The sequence below is a fragment of the Sminthopsis crassicaudata genome, chromosome 1 (assembly GCF_048593235.1).
Source record: "Sminthopsis crassicaudata isolate SCR6 chromosome 1, ASM4859323v1, whole genome shotgun sequence".
Lineage (NCBI taxonomy): Eukaryota > Metazoa > Chordata > Mammalia > Dasyuromorphia > Dasyuridae > Sminthopsis > Sminthopsis crassicaudata.
In genome coordinates, this window is record NC_133617.1 from 754,581,949 (window position 1) to 754,605,366 (window position 23,418).

At 54.2% G+C, this 23,418-nt stretch overlaps 2 protein-coding genes across 2 annotated transcripts in view; one reads left to right on the forward strand and one right to left on the reverse strand.

Annotated features, from left to right (window-relative positions):
• Positions 1 to 23,418, forward strand: part of CENPP (centromere protein P) — a 110,016-nt gene that overhangs the window by 37,523 nt on the left and 49,075 nt on the right. The window lies entirely within an intron of this gene.
• On the reverse strand, positions 1,141 to 22,384 carry ASPN (asporin). The gene is made up of 8 exons (XM_074284583.1): positions 22,084 to 22,384; positions 16,381 to 16,672; positions 14,750 to 14,862; positions 10,246 to 10,459; positions 8,348 to 8,458; positions 4,340 to 4,433; positions 3,839 to 3,977; positions 1,141 to 2,464 (listed from the first exon to the last, which is right to left on the reverse strand). The coding sequence occupies exons 2-8, from the start codon at positions 16,646 to 16,648 to the stop codon at positions 2,267 to 2,269; spliced, it is 1,137 nt and encodes a 378-aa protein (XP_074140684.1). The 5' UTR covers positions 16,649 to 16,672; positions 22,084 to 22,384; the 3' UTR covers positions 1,141 to 2,266.

Sequence of the window (23,418 nt, forward strand, 5' to 3'; positions counted from 1 at the left end):
CGGGGCTCATCTTTGCAGATCAAACCTGACTTTGGAGGTTCATTAGCCCCACGACCTTGGACAGTCAGTCAGCCCCCCTCGCCTCACTTTCCCCATCTATAAAATGAGTGGCCAGTCACCCAAGTGTCACTGCCAGAAAATCCCAAAGGGTCGTGAAGAGTTAGACACAACTGAACAAGAAAAACATTAATGTGGCACCTACTATGTGCCCCCCATGCTAAGTGCTTAGTTCAGTTTTCACAACCCTCCCCCGCTGCCCCGCCCCAAACAAGCCCCTCCCTCCCTTTCCCCCCCCCCCCCCCTCCCCGTGGTCCGTTCTTTTGCTATTGTCTTTGCAGAATGAGAATTCTAGCTTTAAAATTGCAGAGTAAACTTCAGAGCAGCAGAATTGTCAATTATTCGGATCGGGCCGCGCTTTTCAGAACACGGATATTGGGAAAGAAACTTAGGCTTCCTCTCATCGAAGCGCCTGGTTTCTCAGGAAGACGTGGAGGGCCCCGAAGGGTGGCGGCGCCCAAGGCGCCTCCACAGGGAGCGAGGGCAAAGCTGGGGTTCAAGCCCCGCCCCCCAAACCCCGAGAGCTCAACTAGCAGCGCAGACCCGAGGTTCTAAAGTGCTCATGGCTGCGGGCAGTGCAGGGGGAGCCCCCAGGGCCGCCACGAGTCTAAAGCACATGCGCGAGTATCTGCGCTCCGGACACGCACAGCACCGTATAGGTGAACACCGTGACATGTATGCCGTGCATGCCCATTACCATACACCATACAGTGCGTGTCCCGGTGCGTGACAGATGGTGTTTGTGCTCGCGTGTACATACAGCTGACATTCTGCGCCTGGCATGTGTAATCCACCTGCATATATTACGTGATTCTGCCTGGGGGGGGGAGCCTTTCCTCCCCAGGGGGTCCTCCATAGCACCCCCGAGGGGCCAGGGCAGGGGCAGGAGGGGCTCCTTGTCGGCCCTGCTGCTGCCACCACGTTCAAGGGTTAGGGGGAGGAGAGGGGAGAGTCCCTGTCACTCGTGTCTGAGGAGACCCCCCTAACATCATCCAACCTCTGGCTGTCTTAATTAAGCTCTTTTGTATAATGTCTTCTGTCCCTGGCCAAAACGGAAAAAAAACCTGGTGTCAGACGATAAAATTGGATATGAATCAAACATTTTTAATAACGTATTCCTTATTCTCAAATTTTCCTTAACTTAGCTGGACCGCTACTAATAAATATAGAGGTAAGGAGATATAGACAATATCCCTTAGTTTTATACAAAACTTTAAATATTTGTATATTTTACAGAAGCTACCAGATCTCTTAGAACAAATATCTTTTAATGCTACCGGTCGGACCGGCCTGGAGGCAGGCTTTGATTGCCAGAAAGCGGTGGTCTTGAAGGCGGGCTCCTCTGACCACATGAGGGCCACAGACCCCCCCCAGGGGCCCCAGGTAGTGAGGTTACACTGTGTAATTGCACATGGTCTAGCGATATGACATGAGAAGCATAGAGAGATAACTCGATTAATGGAGTAGGCGATTATAGGCTTGTTCTAGTAGAAACTCACTAACTCGCTACATATATAGTTTCCTACGTAGGTTCTGTGATTACGCTAAAGGCAAACGTGATGGCTTGGAGCCGTCGGAACCGCCCGGCTGTGGCGAGGCGGCAGTGACTGAGCTGAGCCTGTGGGACGCCCCCCGTTGAGCCCAGGAGGATTTCCTTTTCCTGTTATCCAGGCCTGCTTATGCCTTAGAAGGATTACGTTACAGTACTTCCTGATTCCTCAGTGATAGAACAAGGCCGACACCGGTTTATAGCCCTGGATGTCATCGTTCTTGTCCGTTCGGTTTTTGTGACCGTGAAACGATCTCTGCAGAATTCAAACATCCCACATGCATTATTCTCCTATTCGAAATGGTTAGTAAAAAGGCATAAGGGCATAAGGGCAAAAGTTTTGCCTATTCATCTTGCATTTTTAGTGAAAAAGAAAAATTAGTAATAAGCATGTCATCTGACATTATCTCGGTAAAAGGAAGCTAAGCTCTGTAGTTCTGGGTCTCTACCTACTTTGTGAAATTCTGCATGGTTTTTGTCAAGTAAATTAAGGAAGGACCCGTCCAATCGTGTGCCATATTTACAACGTCCAATCAAAGAGAGCTGTTTTGTAACCTGAACTCGGGCTAAGAGTTGTCCAACCTTAACAGACTTCAAGTATCCTGAAAGCATTTCCCTAGAGGCCTTTGTGTGTCAGTGGGTTCCGTTCCTTCCCGAGCCCTACTTTCGGAAGTTCCCGAGCTGGACGCTCATTCGGCTTAGCACACAGCGGAAGGTGGCCGGCTGCATCTCCCAGTATTTCACGGGATTATTGAACAGGCTGATGGCACTGTATAAGGATTTCTTCTTCTTCAGGACTGTGGGGCAGAAGTCATTGATCCCAACTCTGGTGATGTTGTTGTGATGTAGGAAGATCACCTGTTCCGAACAAGAAGACAGCTCAGTGATAGAGGGTCGTGGGGGTGAGAGGCGTGATCGCCGTGGGAAGGCCCCCGCATCCGGGAGGCTACCAGAGCTGAGTCGGGTGAGAGGGAGGGAGGGAGAGCCAGAGAGCAGGGAGCGGATGGGAGGCCTAAGCTCCCCCATTGTGCTGTGGGCCCGGGAAAGCCTTGGGGGCTCCTTGCACAGGCAGTGGATGGGTGACTGAAGCTCCCCACCAGCACACTCTTGGGTACAGAGGACACTCAGCCAGCCAAGAGGGAGGATTAGCTCACTGGGATTCTGCTCTGAAATGGTCAGGGCCTCAGGGGTCTGGGGGAAAATTGGGGGCTCTCCATGAGGGCAGCATGAGCCCCTCCCCATGTATTTCACTAGAATTGATTCCCTTTGGAATCCAGTGGGTTTTACTTCATACGATTATAAAGAATATGATTCTGAGAGCCACAGAATGTGGCCACCCTCGGGGCTGTCTGGGGCCCACCACCATTTTGTCGTGGCCAAGAAAGGAGCCCTGTGTGGAGGGCCTGGGAAGGAGGGATTGTGTGGGGATCTTGTCAGGGGGATCTGAACCCCAGTTCTCAGGAGTGAAACGTGGAAGGAAATGAAGGCCATAGTAGAGGTGTCCCTGGCCTTCAAAGTGGCAGGTGAGCAGAGCTTTGGGAATTTGAATAGAATTAGGAAGTGAAGTGTCGGCTGTCCGCCAGCCGAGCCAGGTGGGAATGAAGGCAGGGCCCTGAGAACAGCCTGCCCCGCAGCAGACGGCCCTGGCTGCCTCGGCAGTGGGGATTCTCATTTCTTAGAGATCCTCAAGCCAGCCCCATTGACCTTGGACCTGCGGGAGAGGAGGTCCTGAGCGTGGGATACCCGGCTGGACTCTGGGAGCCCCACTGCTGATTCAGTGCTGTCCCCTGCCCCTTGGGAACTCCCAGCAGTCTGCTTGTCCGGCCCTGTCCTCGTCCCGCTGGCCGTTCCCCGCTCGCTCCCCCAGAGCCCTTATCCCCTGTCCCTGGCCTGCAGACCCATCCTGTATCCCCACATGCCCGCGGTCATGAGCAGCAGCGTCCCAGGCTGCAGAGGGCCCTGAGACTTTGGCCACTTGGGGGACTTTGGAGAGAAGCCAGACCGGAGGGGCCCCGGGATGGATGCCTCTTTGAGGATTTTGGCAACAAAGGGCAGAACAGACTTAGGAAAATAATTAGCCGGGGATGGAGGGAGCAGGTGAGGGGCTGGGGGAGCTGAAGGTCTGCTGGAGGAGAAGGGAGGGGACCATGGCAGTGACTGTGGCAGGGACAGAGGGACCCTATCAGGGAGGGAGGGGGGCCGTGGCAGTGGCTCCCCGTTGGCCGGCCTCACCTGGAGGTATTTCAGGTCCTGTAAGCCGGGGGGCACTTTTTTCAGCTTGTTTTTCTCCAGATGGATTTCTCTCACGTGCGGGATGTTTGCCAGACTGCCATTCTCGATGTCCTTGATCTTGTTATTCCCGAGGCCCAGCCTAAAAGGGAAGACAGAAACATGGCGGCGCTCGTTCCCATGGCTTGGGCCGGCCCTGGATTAGCCAAACGCGTGGCTTTTCCAGGCCCATCGCTGAACGTTCGTGACATCTTTTCCTCATTCAGATAAGCATTTCCTTTCAGTGTCTCCCGACCCTAACTGCGGGCAAAGGCTCCCTTGGACAGGGGCCGCGCCATGAGCGCCTCCCCACCCACTGCATCTTCCACTCGGTGCTGTGGGGAACGGCCCTCCCCTCCCTTCCCCCAGCAGCCCCCAAGCTGGCCAGAGGGCCCTGCCATCCCGTTGGGTGGGCGTCTGGCGGGCTCTTCCGCTTCCTGAGTCACATCTCGCTGGGGTTTTTACCTTTGGAGGTCTTTGTACCGCTTAAAATCTTCCAGCTCCACGGTGGAGATTTTGTTGTCGTCCAAGTGAAGCTCCAGCAGAGATGACGGGAGGCCTGTTGGGGAGGAAGGAGAAAGGCCCTGGGTCCAAGCCTGGTGCTGGGGGCTCCCGCTCCCCTTCCCTTTAGAAAGCCCCCCCCGCCAGCGGCTCCGCCTCATCTCCCACCTCTTTGCCTTTGCACTTGCTCTCTGGGCCTCCCTTATGCCTAGCACTACATGACCTCCCAGATCTTCTCCCGTTCTATAATGAGGAAGAGGAGGAAAAGGAGGAGGAGGAGGAGGAGGAGGGTGATAGTACTGATGATAGCATTGATATAGAATCTTAAGATTTCACACTGGGAAATGAGTGTAAACTGTTATCTTTACCTTCTGAATCCAATTCTTCCTGTGCAACAAGAAATTCGGTTCTACACACATATATTGTATCTAGAATATACTGTAATAAGTATAAGACTGCTTGCCATCTGGGGGAGGGGGTTGGGGGAGGAAGGGAAAAAATCTGGATAGAAGTAAGTGCAAGGGATAATGTTGTAAAAAATTACCCATGCATATGTACTGTCAAAAAAAAAAGTTATAATTATAAAATAAAATAAAAATTAAATTAAAAAAAAAAAAGAATCTTAAGATTTCAAAATGCTCGGCCAATATAATCTCCTTTGATTCTCACAACAACCCTACGAGGTTGCTTTTTTGGGCAGACAGTCAAGTGACTTGCCCAGGGTCACTCAGCTGGCAAAGGTGGGAGGCCGTGGACCTTCCGGATGCACTGTGCCATCACCTCAGTGCCCAGAGAGCCCCGCTGGGGGAGAGGGGAAGGAGAAGGGATCCAGGGTACACAGAGGGTCGTGTTAGGGATGGCAGAGCCAGGCCTGCTCTGAATATTGAAGCACGACTTAAAGAGAATTGATGGTGGTAAAGCAGGGGTCGGTGGGAACTCTGAGCAGTCTGGCTCTGCTGTGGGGGAAAGGCAGATTCGAGGGATCAAAGCTGGGAAGAGTGCCAGGGCCTTGGTTCTGTTTTGTGAGTGGGGTCTCCCTTTTCCTCTGGTGGGGGCATCTGGCCAGGTCATCACCCGGCGGGCCGCCATTTTCTCACCTCCCTTCAAGCACGTTTTGAAGCTCATCTGAGATTATATTTGCAAGGGCTCAGCCCGGGCCTGGCACATAACGGGCTTCCTTCCTTATTGCTGGAGACTGAAGTGTGTGCCCCGGCCACAGCCCGTGAGGGCACGGGGTATGAAGGGTGCTCCCTGGTGGGTAGGACGTTTTCCTACTTGTAGGTTAGAGGATCTGAAGCCTGGACCGATCTCTTCTGGGGGGATTGGGCCTCAGCTTTGCTTTGGAAGAAGCCAGCGTCAAAGCCCTGGGGAAGGGCACCTGCGGCGTCCTCTTGGAAAAATGTCCACAAAGCCCTTCGGCCTGGAGCAGACAGGATGGGGAGACGGGGAAAGCAGAGGCTGCTGCCATTTTGTGGAAGACTTTTGTCCTAGAGATAAGGGGCTGCCCCAAGTGACAGACTTGGGCTCTGTGGCGGGGCTGAATTTTAGAGAGGAGAGGCCCAGAGTCAGGGAGACCCACGCAGGGAAAACAATCTGCTTTAGGTCAAGGCTGAGCCGGGTGGAGGCCCCAAGTCACATCCCACTTGGACTGAGGGTCTCCTGGACCCTCCCTGCGAGATTCAGCTGCAAACTTCAGCTCTCCCACTCACTCCTGGATCAAAAAGCTCCCGGTTCCCAGTCTGTTTAGCATCCAAAGCCTCTCCCGGATCCTTCCACTGGTCCATCCCTCTTGCTGTCCGTGGCCCAGGTGGCCCCCTCTTCCTGATCCCTGGCTGGGGCCAGGGGTGGAGAAGAGATCCATCGTCCTTCCCGTGCCTTGCTTTCCTGCCTTCCAGGCTCTCTGGCGTCATTGTTGCATTTCTCTGCCTCACCTGGGGCTGCCCTAGCTCTCAGTAAAAACTTGGTGGGCGCTCCTTGACGTCATCATTAGCCATTTCTTTGGAGCCCTTCCCTCCTGGGCCTGGGGGAGGAAGGAAAGTCCTGAGAGAACTTGCGCTCCTGGGGAGCCCCGGGGGAGCGTGAAGGAGCCTGCCGGAGTCATCAGCACCAGAGACTGGGGTTGCTGTGCTGCCCCCCCCCCAGCCTCCTTAAGTTGGCATTTGGCCCTCTGTGGGGCCTGGCAGCCCCCGCCACTGAGGCTGCTCACTTTTTAAAAAACAAGCCGCGGTGGGTGGTCTTGGAAGCCTGGGTGCAGGATGGTTTCCCGGGTTAGCCGATACCGCCGGTGATGAGATCTCCAGAGAGCAGCCTCAGCCTCGGCCCAGCGGGGCCCCATTCCTCCTTCTGCCTGCAGATGTACCGGAGGGAGGTTTGGAAGGTAGGAGCGCCTGTTCTGCTGAACAGCGTCGGGGTTCGACCCTCGCCAGGAACGGGGCATGTGGCTGTGGGCTGGAGACTGGAAAAGCGATTGAGCGTCCAGAGTGTCTCGTTTGGGTTTTACTGCCCAGGCGTGTTCCCAAAACAAGGATGGCGGCCTTCTGCGTCTAGCTGCGGGCCAGTTCTCATCAGCCCTGTCCCGCTGACCGTGGGGTCTTGTTAGTGTTGGAAAATTCCATGGAAAAAATGAGTGTAAAAAGCCACAGATGGTAAAGCTCTCGTAGCATGATGGTCAAAGTGAAACAGCTCTGTAGATCTGGGTGGCTGCCTCTGTGGGGGAACAGCCCCACATTACCCCGCATGGTCTAATCTTGTGCCTTCCCATTGGGCAAGGCCGGGAGTGTCCCTAGCATTTAGCCAAATCTCTGGCATACAGCAGGTGCTTAATCATTGACTATGACTGGTTGGTTAAGAATCCCTTGCTTTTGATCTCCAGCCCCACTGGCAGAGGGCTCAGTGGTAGTGAAGGCTCCCAGAAGCCCATGAGGGTCCTGCAGCTGGGTGTAAGCATGCACTGTATGTGTGTGTGTGTGTGTGTGTGTGTGTGTGTGTGTGTGTGTGTGTGTGTGTGTGTGCAGGGAGTCTGGGGGGGGGTCGGTGCAAGCTTGCTTGGGCCCTGGTTCTCCCTGAGTGTGACAGCCCCGCCCTTCAGCTTATGCTGTTCTGATGCCAGACTGCCCAAAAGCTCAGAAGGGGAAGCCGGGTCTCCGCATTTTGGGGGGGGGAGGTGGAACCCCGGAGCCCCCATGGCTCTCCTTGAGTCCTGTCAATGGTCAGGGAGGTGAGAGCGAGCAACCAGAGCTTTCCGAGCCAGCCTTTCCAGAGGCCCAGAAGGCCGTTTTCCTTCCCAGGGAACGTGGGCGGCTTTGGCATTTTCTGTGTCCGTTTCTAGGCCTTGTGAAGCCCTGTATTTTTGCATTTTTGTTCCCTGCTCATTTGTATTTGTTAACTGGAAACTTGTATAGGAACTGAGGCTCGTATCACACACGCCCCCTGCTGGGGGAGCAGACGGTGCAGTGGAGGGGAATACTGTGACTTGATCTGTGTGCCTCAGTTTCCTCATCTGTAAAATGAGCCGGAGTAGGGAATGGCCAGTATCTCTGCCGAGAAAACCCCACACGGGGCTCACAGAGTCGGACCCAGCTGAAACGACTAACCACAGAGTGCTGAGACTTACCTGGGAAGATTTTCCTAAGTAAACTCACCAAGGGGGTGAAAAGAAAAGGGCCCTTTGGAGCAGACCCTACGGTCGAGCCCCAAGCCCAGATCAGCCTCGGGGCCTCCTGGGCCTCTCTGCTCTGAGCTTCAGCAGGAGCCCGGCTGCTGATCGCCCCTCTTGGCCAGTCCTCTTCTCCCATGAAGCCCTCCTCATGGCTCTTATCCTGAGGTCTCCCCAGCCAGCATGGAGGCTGCCTCCTCTCGTACCGCACTGTCCCTCCCCCACACAGGCTGGGCACTGAGCAGGTGCCCGTGTTTGGCTGCCGCCCCAGGGTCCTCCCAGACGCATTGGCGGCGCATGAGATGGCCCACACGCACCTTTGGGGACGGAGGTCAGCTTTGCGTCCGCAATTCGGATGTGGAAGACCGTCACTCCTTCAAAGGCTGCGGGGTCGATTCCGTCGTTCTCCAGCGGGTTGGCACTCATTTCTAGGAAGCAGAAAGCACCTCACTAACAGATATTGGGAGGGGAACCCCCGGTCTCCCCCGGCCTGCGTCAGAGCCCCTTCTGCTGGGCCCTTGGCTGGCTTCCCCAAAGCCGAGCCTGCCAGGGAGGCCCACAGGAGCAGCTCAGACGCCCCAGACCCGGTCCCCGGGACTTCTGCCCCACACCGCCTTCTCCCATGCTCCTTTGGGCTCTGATGCAGGCTTGGAGAGCAGTGCTGCAGCCGGGCCTGAGGGCTCCCGCCTTTATGCGGGTGCCATTATTTGCCTTTAGGGATGAGGAAGGGGCTACTCCGGCCTGCCTTTGATTCTTCTGCATGGAACCTTGAGCAAGTAAATCCCTGGCCCTCCTTCTCATCTGTCAAATAGAGCTAATGGCATTCCTGAGCCCAGGGCCAGGTTTAAAATGCACCCCCCATTCAACTGGGGCACCTCGAGATCAGAGACCTGCTTTTGCATCTTTAGCCCCTGGCACAGCACCTGCACGCCGTAGGAGCTTACTAAATGCGTGTTGATCTGACGTGAAAATCTTAAAAACAAGCACTTGAAGTGCAGGCTCACTGCCCAGGCGTGGGACCGCCAAGGGCCAGGCTGCTGCCAGGGCCGAGGGGCACCGAGTGCAGCCTGCCCAGCCGGCCTCTTGGCCGATGCTGGTATTCCCTATCTCGTTTTGGCGATCTTTGCCGCAGCTGTCGCCACCAGCCTCATTCTATAGGCCGAAATGTGCAAGTCATTGATCCTGAGCAGCGCAAACCTGGGTCTAAGAGGGGGCCTGATGCTTTTCCAATGAAAATTAGAGAGAGCTCGTAAAAATAGGATCCAGGAGATTTTCCTGCAGGCGTTCTGCTTCGGCCTGGCAGCTGAGCTCCAACGGTGATGTAAATAAGGGGGAGGGAGAATTGTGTAGACTTTAGAGCCTCTACTAATAAATCAGCAAGCCTTGATTAAGCACCTGCTGTGTACCGGGTGCTAGGGATAGGATGTCAGTTCCCATCCTCATCTTCAACAAAAGGGCAACAGGGCTTTTAAACAGTGCCTCTGTGTGCCAGTAAGCGAGGGGCCGTCTGAGGTCCTGGCTAGGCCCCGATGTGCAGCCAGGGATGAGGGGGTGCCCACATGGCTGCGCTTAAGCGTGATGCCCCAAATTCACAAGCACAAATAACCAGTAGTCAGATGTATTTTGCAAATAAATTTCTGTATTCGTTTTTTATTCTGCAAATATTTTTTGAATTAATTCATGGATAAGCAAATTTTTCTCACAAATTAGATAAACAGAGTCTAGGAAATGGATTCCAGACATTTTCCCTTTCGCTCTGCCTTAAAAAAACAAGCAGAACTTGCTCGATTTAAGGTGGAGGCATTTGGTCGTGTTACAGGCTTCTCCTGCACAGCCAGAACTGGCTGGATACTTGTGGTTTGATTAAGCTGGAGATAAGTCTAGTGGAGAATGCCGGGAAGGGCCCTGGGCACCTTCCCCTCCTCCAGTCTGCTGTTGCTGTCACTGGCTTCTGAGTCCCCCCAACCTCCCTGAGAAAGCTTTCCAGCCTCGCGGGATTTGGGAGGCTATAAAATTAGTGGCTTATTGTTTGGGTCAGAGTCCATCCGATCCCCATGCTTAAAATGCTGCTCCTAATCAGCTTGCTTTATCACTGGAAGAAAGTGCCGCCTCCATAAAAAACGCCCGTCTGGGCACCCGTTTGGCCATTTTCAGAGTCAAGACTCTGCCATTTGGTAACAATTAAAGAGTTCCTTTCACATATGGAAGAACTTACCCAAGACGTGTAAAGCATTCATTCCTTTGAACGTCTCCTTTTGTATTTTCTTAACTTTGTTGTCGTGAATCCTGAGTTCTGCTAATGACTTGGGAAGGTTTATGGGAATCTCGGTGAGCAGGTTGTGGGACAGGTAGAGCCTTCGGAGCTTCTTGACGGGCAGAAAGGCTTTGGGGTGGATCTTGGTTAACTTGTTGTTGTTTAGCATGAGGCCCTGGAAGAAGGAAGCAGAATGACCCGGTATTAGGCAAGAGGTCTGGGCATCCAGGGTCCGGTCTGAAGTGAGGGGATTTCGGAGCCTTCATCTGGCTTTTAAGATCACCAGCAGTCAGTCCCCTTGTCTGGAGATAGCCTGGAAGCCCATCGGGCTGCACCCTCTGTCCCTCACATGGCAAAGACAACGTCTAGGACTAGAGGGGTTCCCTAGAGACTAGAATAAAAAGCAGTGTCTGAAAACTGCAGGGCAGCCGAGCCTTCGGGGAAGGGAAACTTTCCCACTGGGAGAGCATCCCCTCTACAGCCCACCCCTGGAGCTCAGGCGCCCCAAAGGAAAACTGACTCTACCTTCTGTCTCCTGTTGTCTTTCCCCATGACTAGTTAACTGGGGATCTGGAGCAGTCTAAAGGGGTTTCTTGTTCAAGGATAGGTGTGACGGCCCAGACAAAGTGCCCCAGAAGCTCATTTTGGCATCTCCTTCCTCTGGCCACTCTCATCTGCTCCCCTCAGGGGTCCAGCAGGAATACAGACACCCAGATCTTTAATTTTTACATGAATGAGGGGCAAGTGGGTATATTCTGGAGTGCAAAAAATGGTGGAAAGTGGTCAAATGGCTATTTCTATTACTGTTGGGAAGGGGGTGACCGTCCACCAGAACCCAATATCACTATCCTCAAGAATGCCTAGACCAAGGCTGCTTTTCCCGGCCATCAAATCTCAATATGGGCTGTGTTCTTGAAGCTTCTAGACCCACTTCTCACGTGCCTAGAACAGTGCCTGGCACCCTCAGAGATACCAAAAAATATGTTATTAGCTGAAAGTGCACTGGGGCCCTCCATGCAGCCTTAGTACAGTGCGAACAGGTCCTAGTTAACAAGGGACAACGTCGAGATTAAATCGGTCCCACAGCATGACCACGCCTTGGCTAAGAAGGGAAGCAGTCGGCTGATCAAAAAATAATCTTTGTAGCAAATATAGCCACTAAAGGTTCGGTATCTAAGATAATGGAGATGAAGAACAGAGATAGAAATGGCGCTCTCCAGGAGGAAAGCATTAAAAGGCCTCGAACAGCAGGGCCGTCAGTCGCAGTCTGTTAACTCCCTGAAAGAATGCTTCAGATTGCTCCTAAGGAGGGAAAAGCAAATCGGAGCAACCCAGAAGTTTCATCTCACCCCCTGCAGACTGGCAAGGACTAAACGTGGGAACAGTCGGCCTTAGCGCACCTGTAGAGAGACAGGGACGCCGGTGCATTGTTGGTGAAGCTGTGAAAGAGCACGATCTTTCCAAAAAAGCACTTTGGAGTTAGGTAACTAAGATAAAACGTCTATTCTCCTAGGCCCAAAGATTCCCCTACCAGGCCTGGACCCCGAAAAGAAAGCCTTCGTATCCACCACAATAATTCCAGCGGTATTGTTTGTTGGAGCCGGAACTGGAAACTCAGTTGGGTGATGGCTGAACAATCCGTCATCTGGGAGTGTGATGGAGTGTGCCCGTGCTGGGAGAAGCAGCGTGCGAGGCTCCGGAGGAGCCTGGAGAGATTTACACACACGCCCTGCTGCAAAGTGCAGGGAGCAGAGCCAAGAGAATCCTCCCAGCAGCAAGAGCCCCAGCGAGCGATGGCAGGTTAGCTCTCAGGAACAAACTTGTCCCTCTTCCCCCCCGCCCCTTTTTAATTTGTCTCATTGAGAACGAGAATTCCTTGTGAGGAAAGAAGGGAAGGTCTCCCACCCCCAAGGAGCGGAGTTCTTTGGGCTTCTCCCAAAGTATCTATCACAGTCAATTAAAAGGGATACGCATGGACAAATAAATGCAAGGGCGGAAGGAGGGTGCCGGGAGGGTTACCTAGAAGGGGCTGTGGTGTTTGAGAAGAGAGGAAGAGCTCTGGGGGGGCTGCTGAGAGGAGCTACTGCAGGCTGCCATGGAGCTGGGAGATGGAGCCTGGAAAGCGGGGCTGGCTCATTTGGCCTCCCAGAGAGGGGCAGTGTCCAACAGCCTCCGAGGCGGTGGGGCCCCATCGCCACAGGCCGAGGAGCCTCTGGGCTTATGTGAGGAGGGGAGGCCCTTCCCATTCTTCTACGGACTACTGAAATGGCTTCTTGAGAAGCCACAGAATTGGGAAAGACTTGGTCGGGTTTCCAGGCTGCATTAGCATTGGCTCCATTTGTCATTCCGGAGTGGTGAGACTCCCAGCCAGGACCCCAAACAGCAAATCCTCAGGAAGCTCAGCCCAGGGCAAGCAGAAGGTGCTTTGGGGGCCCAGTGGGGTCTGTGATTTTCCGTGTTGCTGCACCCTGATTTTTTGGGTCCAGTTGTTTAGCCCACCAGCCACCCTTCTGTTTCTGCCGGGGGCTCTCCCGAGGCCGCACGGGCCCTTTGATCACTAAGCTCACTCCGTTCCTTGGCTGTTCTCCTGCGGTTGAGTTACCACTAATGAGCTCAGCAAATGCAGAATTACTCAGAGGTTAACCCTCTAGCCCTCGCATGTGGCCAAGGAGCGTCCGCGCCTCTGCGTCTTTCTCCCCTTTTCGGCTCCGGGACAGCCCAGAAGCCACTCACTAATGAGTCTGTATCTCTTGTCAATAAGCCTTTGAGGTGAAAGCCCGCTGGGGGAAGGGCACTGAGGGGCTCACTTAGGGCTTTTGTGGCCCTCCCTCACCTTCCCAGATGCTTATTAGAGTTTGCTGTGACTCTCGGGGCCCCAAGATAAGTTTCTGGTCCCGGGCCAGTTTGCACATGATGTCCTGTGCCTGCCTTGCTCTGTGCTCAGCCTGGTTGGAGGGACATAAAAGGGAGAACAAGGAATGTCATTTGGAGAAAGGGTTCCTGCCTGGCACCCGCAGTGCTGCCTAAGCATGTCGGCCTGGCACGCCGTCCCTGGCTCCACTCGCTGTCAGTGTTTTCATCGATGGGGAACTGCCAAAAATGGAAGCCAAGTTGGAGTCCCAGATTTCATCATTAAAAAATAATGTGGGTGTACAGCAAAACCAGCAACAGGAAAGCTCAGCTTTCCACCGAGGGGATGCTCATCAATCGGGAAAGGGGCTGGAAAATAGGCTCGCTCCCCAACACGGGCTCCAGTGGTTGTGTGCTCTCGGGGAAGCAAACCCAATGCCCTTAGAAGCCCCAGAAAGGGAGACTCTCCAGGCCACGGGTTGGAGGACTGAACACCCACCATGACCTTGGGGTCCTTGCTCTGAGCGCTCTTTAAAGACTTCTAGCCACAATAAGAGTAATTCATAATTTATGTAGCACCTACTGTTTGCCAATCTTTGTGTGAAGCGCTTTGTGGTGATTACCTCACTCCGGCCTCACAACCACCCTGAGAGATGGGTGCTATGTAATTACCCATCTGGCAGCTGGAGAAGCATAGGTGAATAAGGTCACGGAGTGGGTCAGTGTCTGACTCCGGATCCTCCGGGCTCCAGACCTATCTCCGTCTCATCTCCGTGCACCTTCTTGCCCCCCCCCTTTATGAATGCAGCCCACAAAAATCATTCTGATCTGAGGGGCCGCGGGCTTCATTGGCAACCGAGGACACAAGCACAGCAAAGAACGCCTCGTCTAGACCAGCCCACTTACTATCCCGAGAAAGAAACTGAGACCCAGAGGCCCCGACAGATGTGAGCTCCCTCCCTCAGGGGGTCTCAGACCGGCTGCAGCTACCCTCCCTTCATTTCACTAAAGCCTCTGGTGCCTTCTTGGGGAAGAAATGCAAAGAAGAGAACTGGATGATAATGGCACTAGATAGTTGGGAGCTGATTGGATGAGACAAGGTTAAAGATACGGAAGGGCCTCCCTAGGAAATGGATCCAAGTGTTCTGTTGGACCCCAGAAGCAGAAGTAGGAATGGGGGGGGGAAGGGCAGTTACAAATATGCAAATTGGGGGATACTTTGGACCCTGAGAACTTTCCAGATGGACCTGAGCTTTCTGGAGGGGGCTCCTTTCCCCAAAAACACCCACTTTGGCTGGGGTATTATGGGGGGGTTCCTTTTGGGTTTGGTTTAGACTAGAGGGTTCTCAACTGGCCTCCTCTGTTGTTCCCTGCTGGTGCAGCCATTGGGTTTTCCATAGATGTTAGTCACCTAAACAAACCTATTTATTCATTATGATGATGAAGAGCATTTCAAACTGAGAAGGAGCCAGTCTATGAGTATATGTGGATGGACGGATGGAGGGGTGGGTGGATGGATGGGGGGGTGGCTAGGTAGATTCAATTAAACGTTATCCCATTATATATACACACACATTCAATTAAACATCTTAAAAATATGAAAATAGCCTCTTACGTAAAGGGAAGTGAGTCCTTTAAAGTCGTTCTCTTTGATCTCCTTGATTTTGTTGTTTTGAAGATCTATCAGTCTGGTATCAAACGGGATGTTGTTTGGGATCGACGTCAAACCTGAGCAACAGACAGACAAACGGGTCACATGGCAGGAAACATGGCACCCCCAGAGAGAAAAAAGACTCCTTTCCACCACACCACCTCCCATCCTTGTTCTCCATCCCTAATGTTCCGTCCTCGCTCCTCTTCCCGGGGCCTCCCGTCCTCCCTGAGCCCAAAGCCCACCCTGCAGGCCCAAGGACCAGCCATGCTGCCCAAAGGCAGATTGGAACCTCCTGGGGGAGGGAGCCCTCGCAGGGATTAAATCCCAGAGCTCATGACCTCATGTGTTGGGGTTCCCCTCAGCTCTGTTAGTGAGGGCCCTGCTGCCGGTGCTTTGGCTCAAAGACGCCCTTTCCTTGGCCGTCTGTGGCCAGGCAAACCAGGAATAGAGGGAAAAGCTTCCCTGGTCTGTGCGATCAGGCAAAGCCACACAGGGTAGGCAGGGATTAGTGCCTGGGAAGGGGAGGCCAAGACCAGGAAATCTCATGGGAGAAATGAGATTCCAACTTGGCTCTGAAGGCCAAATAGGTCAGGGAATGATGGGGGAGCAGCCTGGGCTGCAGATGGCCCTTTGCTCGTGACGGGTGTGCGCTTTCCACGTACGACTTCCTGGGCGATGACTGAGTTCTGGCCGGCAGCCTGACTCGGGGTCTAGTGGGGCTGGCTGGGAGGAGGAGGGAGGGCACCCTGATCCCCGGATCCTCACCCGGCACCCCCAGGTTCCTATGAGACCTCACCCCCTAGTGTCGCTTCTCTCTCTCCCCCTGCTGGCTCCTTTCCCTCCACCTACAGTCATCCTAGGCAATCAATATTCTCCACTTCCCGCCTTCCCTGTCTCCCTCCTGCCCTTCCCAGCAAAACTTCTGCAAAGTAACATCTGGGCATTGCCTCCACTCCTCCTCCCCACTCGGCCTTAAATCATTGACATCTCCCTCCACTCCCTGGAGTCTCCTTCCAGCATCACCAGCTGCCTAATATTGCCCGTCATCCCCTTCTTTTTGGGCTTGGAGGAGTTATTAATGTTGCCCTGGGCCCTGTCCCCACCTGTAGTGCACTACTAGCACACAGTAGGCTTTAAAAAGCAACATTGGATTTGTGCTAGCACACAGTAGGCTTTTAAAAGTAATTATCAGATTCCTACTGAAATTCAATTACAGCAAAACAATCGGAATATTCTTTGGAGTGTTGGGAAGTTCTTGTCCCTGTGCTCCCGGCTGAACATTGAACTTCAAAAAGGTTTCTCAGTGCACAAACGTTAAGAAGTATCCACTCCATATGGGCGCCGGGAGTACAAAGATAAAAGCCAGTTAACCTTTGCCCTCGCAGCTTAGGTGCCCAGTAAAGGCCGGGGGGAGACAGCCATCTGAGGATGGGAGGAGCCTGGCTTGGGCTGTTTAGGCTTGGCTGCTCTGTGGGAGGTGCCACCTGCACAGTGTTTGGAAGAAACCCGGGGACCCTGCGAGGAGGAAGGGCATGCCAGGCAGGATACAGCCTGGGCAAAAGCACAGAGGTGGGACAATGCCAAATTCTTACCCAGGTCAGAGCAGTGGACGACCCTGGAGTAGCACTGACAGCCAAAGGGGCACAACGGGAACAGATCGAAAGGAAAGAAAGGCATGATGGGCTGCCTGGTTGGGAAGAGGGAATTATCATTGTCGTCATCATCATCATCATCGTCATCATCATCATCTGCATCCTCCATGTCCTTGAGCATCATGTTCTTGAGGGTCAGATACGATGGGCTGGAGAAGGGTTTGGCCGAGCCCAAGGCCAGCAACAAGAGGAGCACGTATTCCTTCATGTCTGCTCCGAAGAGGCGCCTGGTCTGGAAGGAGATGGACACAGGCGAGGGGTGTTATGGGGGATTGGGGCCTGGAGCGTTATGGGAGCAGCCGACCACGCCCTTATTCATGTCTGCCCTTTGCCTCTAAGCCCGCCAGCTTACAACATACCCGACTCCCCTGCCCCGTACTCCGAGCCAGGTCCCAGAGCTTCATTGTTTTCAGCACGTCCCCTCAACAGACCACCCAGAACACTGCGGAACCCAGTGTGTGAGATAGCCCAGGAAGCCCCAACCACATCCCCCTGCTCCCAGCATCCCTTCCTTGTGAGGAAGAGGAGATAACCCTCAGCGTGTATAATGACCAAGATAAGGGAAAGGTAACGTGCAGAGGAAAGGAGGGCAGGGAGGGTCTGAGCAAGGTTTTTATGGACTGGGATGGAGATGGGAACCAGACCTATGATTTCATGGTAGCGGGAACTCCACCAGAGCAGCTTGCCTCCCCTGCCAGTGAGACCCCAAAAGGGATCAGAAGCTACAGCTGCCAGAAACCACACTCATCTTCGCCTAAAGCTCGGGCTCAGTCCAAATGCCTTTCAGTTTCCTTGACACAACCCAGGCTTTTCTCCTCCATTTTTTCTCTAGGCCCAGGCCATGTCTGTGCCAGAGACACACACTCACTGCTCTATGAGCTCTAGAGGGTGTTCATCCACTTGATCATTGCTATGTGGATGGTCAGGCTGCCCTCTTCCGCGTGATGACTGATCCTTTCCTGGAGGCTCTGCAGTGCTCTAAGATGTAATCGGCACAACTGGCAGTCCGCAGTCCCCCGGAGGACCTTTGACCTGGGCTTCGCCCTTCCTCTCCCTCACCACAGTGGCGAAAGCTTTTGTCAAGCCCGCGTCTGTGCGGGATCCAGGGCATCCAGGAACAAGGAGGCTTTTCAAGGTTTTCAACGACGGATCGCTAAAAGATGTAGGGAAGAGAAGATCCCTTTGGTGGAAGGGAACATGCTTTTTTTAAGCACTTGCTAGATCCCTGGCACAGAATGCTCAGGAGGAGGCAGAGCAATGAGCTCTCGGGTCTTGCCCCCGTTGCTGCCTTTCCCTCCCACAGGAGCCTCACTCTTCAGTCCCTCGGACCCTGCCAGTCAGCTCGTCTCCAGCCTGGCTGGACCTAGGCCGGGCCGGGGCTCAGTTTGTGGCCATTTCTGTCCTTGGTGCCGTTTCCGCTCCCTTCTCGAGCGCCTCAGGGACTGGATGTTGGCGTCCAAACCTCAGATGGAGAAAACGGCTTCTCCAATGGGCTTTGCCAGTTTTTTCCATTTTCTTCTGAGTGACTGGGCTGCTGGAGCGCTCTCTTTGGACAGTTTTGCCCTTCCCCTGCGCTGGGAGGCCGTCCCGGCCCCCTCCACCCCCAGCACTTTGCAGAGAAGTTCCCGCCCTGGCTCCCTGCTGCCCTAGCCACCTCCTCCCTCCTGTGGGGAGTCATCCAGATGTCGGATGGAGGAGGCGCTTTCTGAGCCCTTGTCACCTTGTCGGAGCTGCTGCTCTAGCTTCTGGACGAAGCTGCTGGCGTCAGAGTCGGCGTCACCTCTGATGTCCATTTCCCTCTTCTGGGACCCGTCGAGCTCATTTTGCCGTGTCTTTTCCCCTGGATTTTTTCTCTTCTTGGGCCTTAACCATTTTGTTCACGGTTCTGATGAGTCAGTGGTCCGACAGTGGCCAACCCAGGCGTCCTCCCGTGTCCAGGGAGAGGATTTTCCTCTGGTAAAAAACATCACTTTTGGGTTGTTACTTGGTACTTTCAGGGGCCAGTGCCGGCCTTTTAGCTGGGACAGGAAGTGAGTCCCCAGACTGGCTATCACAGGGCATCGGGCCTAGCCCCGCTCTGTGACCCTGGGGGGGCCCAGGTCACTTCTGTGTAGCTATGCCCACTCAGGCCCACGTTGGGCATGTAGTAGGTGCATAATGAGTACCTCTATAGTCCTTCGCCCTGGCCTGCGGTGGCCAGTCCTGCTCCCCCGACCTCACCTGGTCACTCACTCCCTGTCACTTAGAGCAGCCGGCTCCGCACTCCGAAAAGCCCTTTTGTCCAAAATGCTGGGATTGGGCCGCCCGTGTCCCCTGTGTGATTAACAGGCATGTGCCGGGGCCTCCACGTGCAAATACTGATTACTTACCGTGTGCAGCCAGAAAGGGGGAGAGGGGAAAAACCAGTTGTGGCCAGCCAGGAGTTTCTGGGAGAGCCTAGGGTGAAGGTGGGAGGTGGGGTGTGTGTGGCGGTGGGGGGTTAGGAGGTATGTATGGTTTTGGGGAGGGAGGACAGATGTATCTGTGGGGTTGTGATGGAGCAGGAGGGGGATGTATTCTCCTCTTGCCATGCAAAAATAACCGGGGGCTGGGGGTACAGCAACACATGCTTCTTGAGCATCTGCTGCATGCCAAGTTCGGGGCTAAATGCTCCTTGTTTCCAGAGTTCCCTAGGAGATCATGATGCCCATTGTACAGATAGGAAAGCAGAGGCAAGCAGACTTGTTTCCAGGGGGTCCGAGGTTGCATTTGGCCCCACAGTTTCCTTGCTTCTGGGCCCAGCACACTGCCCGGGGCACCACCTGGCCAGCTGCCTCCCTGCTCTGTGCTTCTCCCTGACAGGGTGCAAGCGGCCCACAGGATCATGGCAGAAGTGTGGCTGTTCCACACCAGCTCGTGCCATTCCCGTGGCCTGGGTCTCCCCTCCCTGGAGCAGACCTTCCTCCTTGGCTCCTGGGAGCTCTGCAGCTGTGGGCACTGCCCAGCCTGTGCCAGGGCCCCTCCAGTACCGGTGCTCCTTTCAGGCAGTTTTGTTGGGCTCTCGGTTCTTTTGAGCCTGGAAATGTTCCTGATTTCCAGGGCTTTCCCCGCCCAGCCCAGGGCCACTTGGCTGCAACCACTCGGTGCTGGCCCAAGGCTCTGAAGAGCTTCCGAGCAGCAGGCGATGCATAAATGCTCTGTCCCCTCCCCCGGCCCGGTCAGAACCGGACACACGGCCCTCCTTTGGTCTCTGGGGGTTGTGTTTACTTGGACTGGATAGCTTGTCCAAAGACACGGGTTCGAATACCAGCAGTTCCACGGAGAGGCTTTGTCTCAGCAGATCAGGGTGTTTGTGGAGCTCTGAAGGTTTGCAAAGTGCTTTGCAAACCTTGTGTCATCTAATCTTCACAGCAGCTCTGGGAGATTATTACATTTTACAGGTGAGGAAACTGAGGCAGCAGAGGCTGACTTGCTAGGAAAAGTCTGAAGCAGGATTTGAACTGGGACCGGGGCTTGGCTTCAGGGCCAGCCTCTGTGTCCTGTAGCGCCACCCAGAGGTGAGAGCCCTCCCCTTCCAGACGCTGGCTGAAGGGGCCCTCCTGCTCTGATCCAATCCAAAGGGCCTTGGACAAGCACCGTTTGGGGGCATGCAGGGTCTCAGGGAGGCTTTTCCTGCCAGGAGGGGGAGAGCCACTCCACCCCCGAACCCCCTGGCCTGGGGAGGCCTCAGGTCCCTTCTGCTGCCCAAGAGTCATCCTGCCCAAGTCTCTGCTTTTTCCCTCACTCCCAGAGGGAGCGCCAAGCAGGCCAGGGCCCGAAGGTGAGTCCTGTCTCTGGCCACTCTGTGGCTCCCTCTGAGCCGCAGTTCCCTGTGCTGGAAAATGGGTGCGATAATAGCCCAGGGAGTTGTTGTGAGGGCATTGAGATGTGCCAGGACTGTTAGGCATTCTCATCCTCAGGGCCACATGAATAGCGAGTGGCCCCTGGGATCCTTTTAACTCCTTGCACTGGGCAGACTCCAGAACGAGCCAAAGGCCCTCGGGGGCCCCTGGGGAGTCCGTAGTCATCCCGCTCTGGCGGCTGGGCGGCAGCCATCGAAGCTCTCCTAACCGGCCTCCTCCCTTCTCCTCCCCTCCCGGGCTCCCTCAGAAGGAGAAGCAGGTCAGCGAAAGTCCACGAGACTGACCCAGGATCCCAGAGAACCAGAACAGGCCTGCAGTGGTGGGAGAACTCCCAGGTGGGGCAGCTCTCCCTGCCGGTGCAGATTCACTGAAGCCTCGGACTGGAGAGCTTTCTCAGCTGGCCCGGGGTCCCACAGCCAGGGTTTGGGGCCGGCTCCCTGTCCTCTACCGAAAGGAAGGCCATTTGTCAGCGTGCTGCCGTCCTCAAAGCCCGTGTGCCGTCCGGAATCTGGCAGGCGACTCTAGATATCTGGAAAGTGACCTTGCATGTGTGTCAGAGTTGAGGCTTCTCTAAGTCCCTTTCAAACATCAGCTTAAGGGCTGTGTGAGCTCCGGGAAAGGTCATTTCCCAGGCCATGTGGCTCCTTTCTCCTCCCCGGGTCTCTCCAACTTTCCTTGTCAGTCCTCCTGTCACTAAAATACCCCCCCCCCGCCCCGGGCTTTATTTCCTAAGCACCTTCAGAGTTCTTTGCTGAACTTTGAAGTAAACAAACCCCCCCCAGAAGCCTGGGGACTGGGTGCTTTTTCCCCTACGATTGGTTGGTTTCTCTGAGTCAGGAGCCTCGCGGGGAACCCGATCTAGCTCCCAACATTTGGCTCGTGGCCCCGTCTGTGGCTTCTCCCGGGGGGATGCCACGCTCCGCCTGGGGCGCCGGGAGCCCCGTTCTAGCACTGAGTCACGGGCTGGCTTTTTGCATCTCTCCACACTTCGGGCGAGGGGCAGTGCCGTGTTTATCGGGACAACTCATGAAAGCCATGCTGATTTTACAAGATTTACAGCAAACATCACCTCCTTGTGGGGGAGCTTGGGGCTGAGCAGCTACAAGCCACTGTGAGCAGTTGGGCTGAGCCCTTGTCATGACTCTTGCCCTTTGGTTACATGAAGAAAAACAGCATCTCCCACGGACTGTCAGAGAGGGGCTAAATCAGGGCTAAAGGTTCAAAGCTTCCTGTTACTAAGGAAAAAGACAAAGCTGGCACTCCAGAGACACTTCCCCCATTCTCCTTCCAGTAACCAGCAACATGACATCCCTTATCAGCTCATGGAAATGGACACACCCTCACGATCTTTCTATTAATTTTCAAAATCAGCTATGGCACTTTTATGACAAACTACCAAAAGTTAGTAGTACTGAATTCCAGGTAACCTGTTTAAAAGCAATCCCCACGTCTCCGTGGATGCAAAGAGATTCCAAATTAGCCTTTTCTGTGAGTCACAAGCAAACCAAAGCTGTTCCTTTTGGGAAGTTTGTTGTTTTTTTTAAGCACCAACAGTTTACATGGTTTTTGCTTTAATCACCATGAAGGACAAATGGGAGACCAAGCAGATTAGTTTCTTATCTTGAGATCATGTTCCCAAACAAATGCAGCTTTTCTCATGTCAACATTGCCTTATCGTTAAGAAAATAAAGCATTTCTAACATTCTGCTGCCATCTGTCTATAGCAGAGGGACCAGGGAAGCCAGCCGCCAAGAAAACCTACCTTGTAAGGCTGGAACAGTCCTCCCGACAGCCTTGTTATCCAGCCCGCGCCGAGCTTGCTTAAGGTCACCAAAATGTCGCGTGGTCCGCTGCTCTGGACGAGAGAAGAGGGGAAGGTGTTCCGGAGGCGCCTTCCCCGGTGCAGCTGGCACCCTGGGTGATACTGGAATAAACGGCTTCTCCAGATTATCCCATTTTAGTACTGAGCAGCGAGATTAAGGCTTGTTATTGCTCATATGTTTTCCATCACTGTTTGTATCGGAGCCAAAACTTCTCGTTAAACTCTAGACGTCTACTGGAAGAATCTGGAAGAAAAAAAAAAAAAGCCTTGCGATGTAATAATGCGTGGCTCCTCGCCATGAAGGATAGGGAGCTCCATTCAAGAAGTACCTGGTGGTAGGAAAACCTCCATGACAGCTTTTTAAACCCTCCCCACCCCGAATGGAATAAGTAATCATCAGGCAGCAAACACTTTTTAGCCAGATGTCTGTTCCAGTTCATGAGCCAGTCACTTTCCCTCCCGGGAGAGCCGGGGGGCTTGGCGTGTTGAGCTTGGAAGTCTCTGCCATCTTGAAGATTGCAGGAATGGGAGTCCAAGCATCTCAGGGATCAGAGCAGGAGCCCCTCTGAGCCTGCCTTTGGGGGCCTTAGCAATGTACCCCAAACCCAGTCCTGGGCCTTCTCGAACCCTGTCCTGCCAGCTCCTCTTTCTTTGAGGAAGGGATGTGGTAGTTTCCACATAGGTTTGTTAGTGCCACATGGGCCTCTGCACTACTCTCCGATGCAGAAGGAACGGCTGAGACGTGGGGAGGCTCACTTGTGGGCCTGTCGATGGTCTTCCTCCAGGGGAGAGAATCCTTCAAACGGGCTTGTAGTGCTCTCGGATGGAGCCAGCCGTGCCCAGCCTCGGTGGCAGCCGGTCAGGATGACCTGAACAGACGAGGCAGTCACGAGTCAACAGACATTCAGGGGGCTGCCTGGCCCACTTTTATAGAGCCTTCCCTGCACAGAGCCAGCCACATGGAGCCATGGCCTGGACTCTGCTCTCTCCCAAGCTGCTTCTCCTTAGGAGAGGAGCAAAGACCCCCTGAGGTGCTCCCCTAGTGCCAGGACCCTGCCTGCCTCTTTCTCCTTTTGGTCTCCCCTAATTCTTTGTCCTCTCAGCCATGTGCTACCCAGGAACCCCGAGTGTTTTAATGAACAAGCACTGGCACCTTCCTTCCTCTGGCAAAAAGGTCCCAGAGGTCTTTCTCCCAGCCCCTCTGGCCTAAGAACTAGATCACATCTTGTTAGATTCAAAAGAGAATCCAGTTTGAGCTAACATTTCATGAAGGAA

What these genes read in the sequence shown, in the direction of transcription:
- ASPN (XM_074284583.1), bottom strand. Translation starts at nt 16,648, where the DNA reads ATGAAGGAATACGTGCTCCTCTTGTTGCTGGCCTTGGGCTCGGCCAAA. An exon ending in CGTCCACTGCTCTGACCTGG is followed by an intron (nt 14,863 to 16,380) that starts GTAAGAATTTGG and finishes TCTGTTGCTCAG; the next exon opens with GTTTGACGTCGATCCCAAAC. An exon ending in AGGACCTGAAATACCTCCAG is followed by an intron (nt 2,465 to 3,838) that starts GTGAGGCCGGCC and finishes TGTTCGGAACAG; the next exon opens with GTGATCTTCCTACATCACAA.